General features: G+C 36.4%; 1 protein-coding gene across 1 annotated transcript in view; it reads right to left on the bottom strand.

Annotated features, from left to right (window-relative positions):
• LOC106942592 (Fc receptor-like protein 4) overlaps window positions 1-1,125 on the bottom strand; it is a 7,064-nt gene extending 5,939 nt beyond the window's left edge. Inside the window, exons 1-2 of the mRNA XM_015025914.1 lie at window positions 1,034-1,125; window positions 830-864 (exon numbers count right to left, since the gene is read on the bottom strand). Of these exons, the coding sequence (XP_014881400.1) occupies window positions 830-864; window positions 1,034-1,064 (66 nt within the window). The 5' untranslated portion in view covers window positions 1,065-1,125. The remainder of the gene's footprint in view (window positions 1-829; window positions 865-1,033) is intronic.
• Window positions 1,126-2,061: the final 936 nt, after the last annotated feature.

The raw sequence follows: 2,061 nt of genomic DNA, 5'->3' as shown, positions 1-2,061 counted from the left end.
AATTTATATTCTCAACAATTTCTATATGACTACAAAAAGAAAAACAGTGGTTTATTCTTAGACCTTTGCAAGGTTGATAGCATTGGTAGATAAGATCAGCTTCACATGTAAAAATCGGCCAATCACGATCTTCCAAAATCAATGAAATCAGCACCAATAAATCGGTGCATCCCTAATAATTTGGGTTCTGTCTCCCAAGCTGAAACAAAAAGGTTTTAATCTCCTGGTCCGTCTCTGTTCAACCTGTAACCTGTGATCATGAGATATAATTGACTGAAAGACTGAGATCCAAGAATTTGAATGTTGTTTCCTCCTCAGTGAGGCTGGCCTCTCATCCAGACAGAGATCAGACTGGAGTTGTTGCTTTTCTGCAATGAAACTAGTTTTACCTACATGGCTGCTCAGCCATCTTAGTGAAAATATCCAAGATCTTTTCTCTGTATGATTATTATGTTTAGATTAAAAGTTAGATCAAAATACAAACAGTAAATTCTTCCAGAGTCTTTCAGCTTCTCTATTCGAAAGCAAACCTTTTCCAGTTTGGCTAAAACGTTCATTTGGTCTCCAGACAGGAGCAGAAAACACTAAAATAATGATTAAATAGAGGCAGAAGTAACGTTAAGCTCCAGAAACCTGAAATCAGTGAAATATGATTAAATGTTTACAGTTTTTAAAAATAAACTCAAGCTGAAGGTTTGAGGACATCAGAAACGACTCCTCCCCCTAAAGCCTTATAAACTTTGATAAAACTGTGTTTTATTTACAGTTTTTCCACCTAATCTAATTAACTTTCCTTGATCATTTTACACTGTGATGACATTGACTGACCTTGGTGTGTTGAGCAGAACAGCAGTGAGGTCAGAGCTGAGGAGAGAAGACAGTTAGGTTATAGTTTTATATTCAGTAAATCATCAGACTGGATACATAAACTGTATAACTGCAGAGCATTTAGTCAACTTTCACCAACAAACTCCTGTTCTCTAGAATCAATCACCTAATTTAAGCTGTTATAAAATAATAATAATTTACTTACTCAGACACAGAAATGATGCTTCCATTGTCATGTTGACATATAGATGAAATGGTATCTTCTAAATGAACCTCATCATGCTCTGCAAAGTGAAACCACTGTGGTTTCCTCTATGCTGAAGGCGGAGCAGAAACTGTATGTCTGACATGAGACATGTGAAGCAGGGAGATAATAATGTATCAACAAAATAACAATATATTGATCTTTGACTGGTAATCTACACATCCTGAACCAACACAGACTGAATGTTACAAAGCCAGACTCTTTGTTCTGCCTCAGTTTTACGTCCACCAAGGGCAAAACATATTTGAGGACATGAGACAAGAATGAGGGTTCAAAAAAACATTTTATTCTTAAACTCTCTTGAACTTTGGCTTTTGGTTCAGCTGCTTTTGATTTTCTGTGAAGAAAAAGAGAGTTAAATGTCCTCAGTTTCCTGTGTCACCCCAAAAAAGAAAAAGAAAAACCCAAAAACTATTAACAGAAAGTTGGACCTGGTGAGCCGATCAAACAGAACAAAACTGTACAGCAGGGGACCGACCCTATACAGGGCCATGGAAGCCCCTACTAGTACCAGACTAAAGCAAAAAGAACCTAATGCAAAAGAAAGATCGAAACCCAGACTATTTACAGGCGGACCAACAGCGCCACAAATTAACGTAATCAAATTAATTACCAAAAATAAGAAATTATCCAGACTTCAAAATATATTAACAAAAGGTCATTCAACTAAAGTCTATAAAAAAACAAAGAAAAAATAGACAAAAATTATAATGTGCCTGAAGCACATAACACTCAATAACTCCAGGTATCATCATCTATCTGTCTGTGGACTATAACATTCTATGTTTCATGGGCCGACTGCTCTTTATGGACCAAAGTCCAGTCCACAACAAAAGAAGGTAGAAGTTATTTGTAGGACCAAGGTGTGATTTGAGTTTAGGTTTGGTTTGGGTTTAGCTGTAGAACTTCAGTTTATGGAACTTAAGTCAATGGAAAGACCCTGCAAGGATAAAAACAATTTGTGTGTG

The sequence above is a fragment of the Poecilia latipinna genome, unplaced genomic scaffold, assembly GCF_001443285.1.
Source record: "Poecilia latipinna isolate Pla-1442-1.1 unplaced genomic scaffold, P_latipinna-1.0 Scaffold4402, whole genome shotgun sequence".
Taxonomy (NCBI): Eukaryota; Metazoa; Chordata; class Actinopteri; order Cyprinodontiformes; family Poeciliidae; genus Poecilia; species Poecilia latipinna.
Note: the sequence above shows the minus strand (reverse complement) of the source record. Positions and strands in the feature narration are given on the sequence as shown.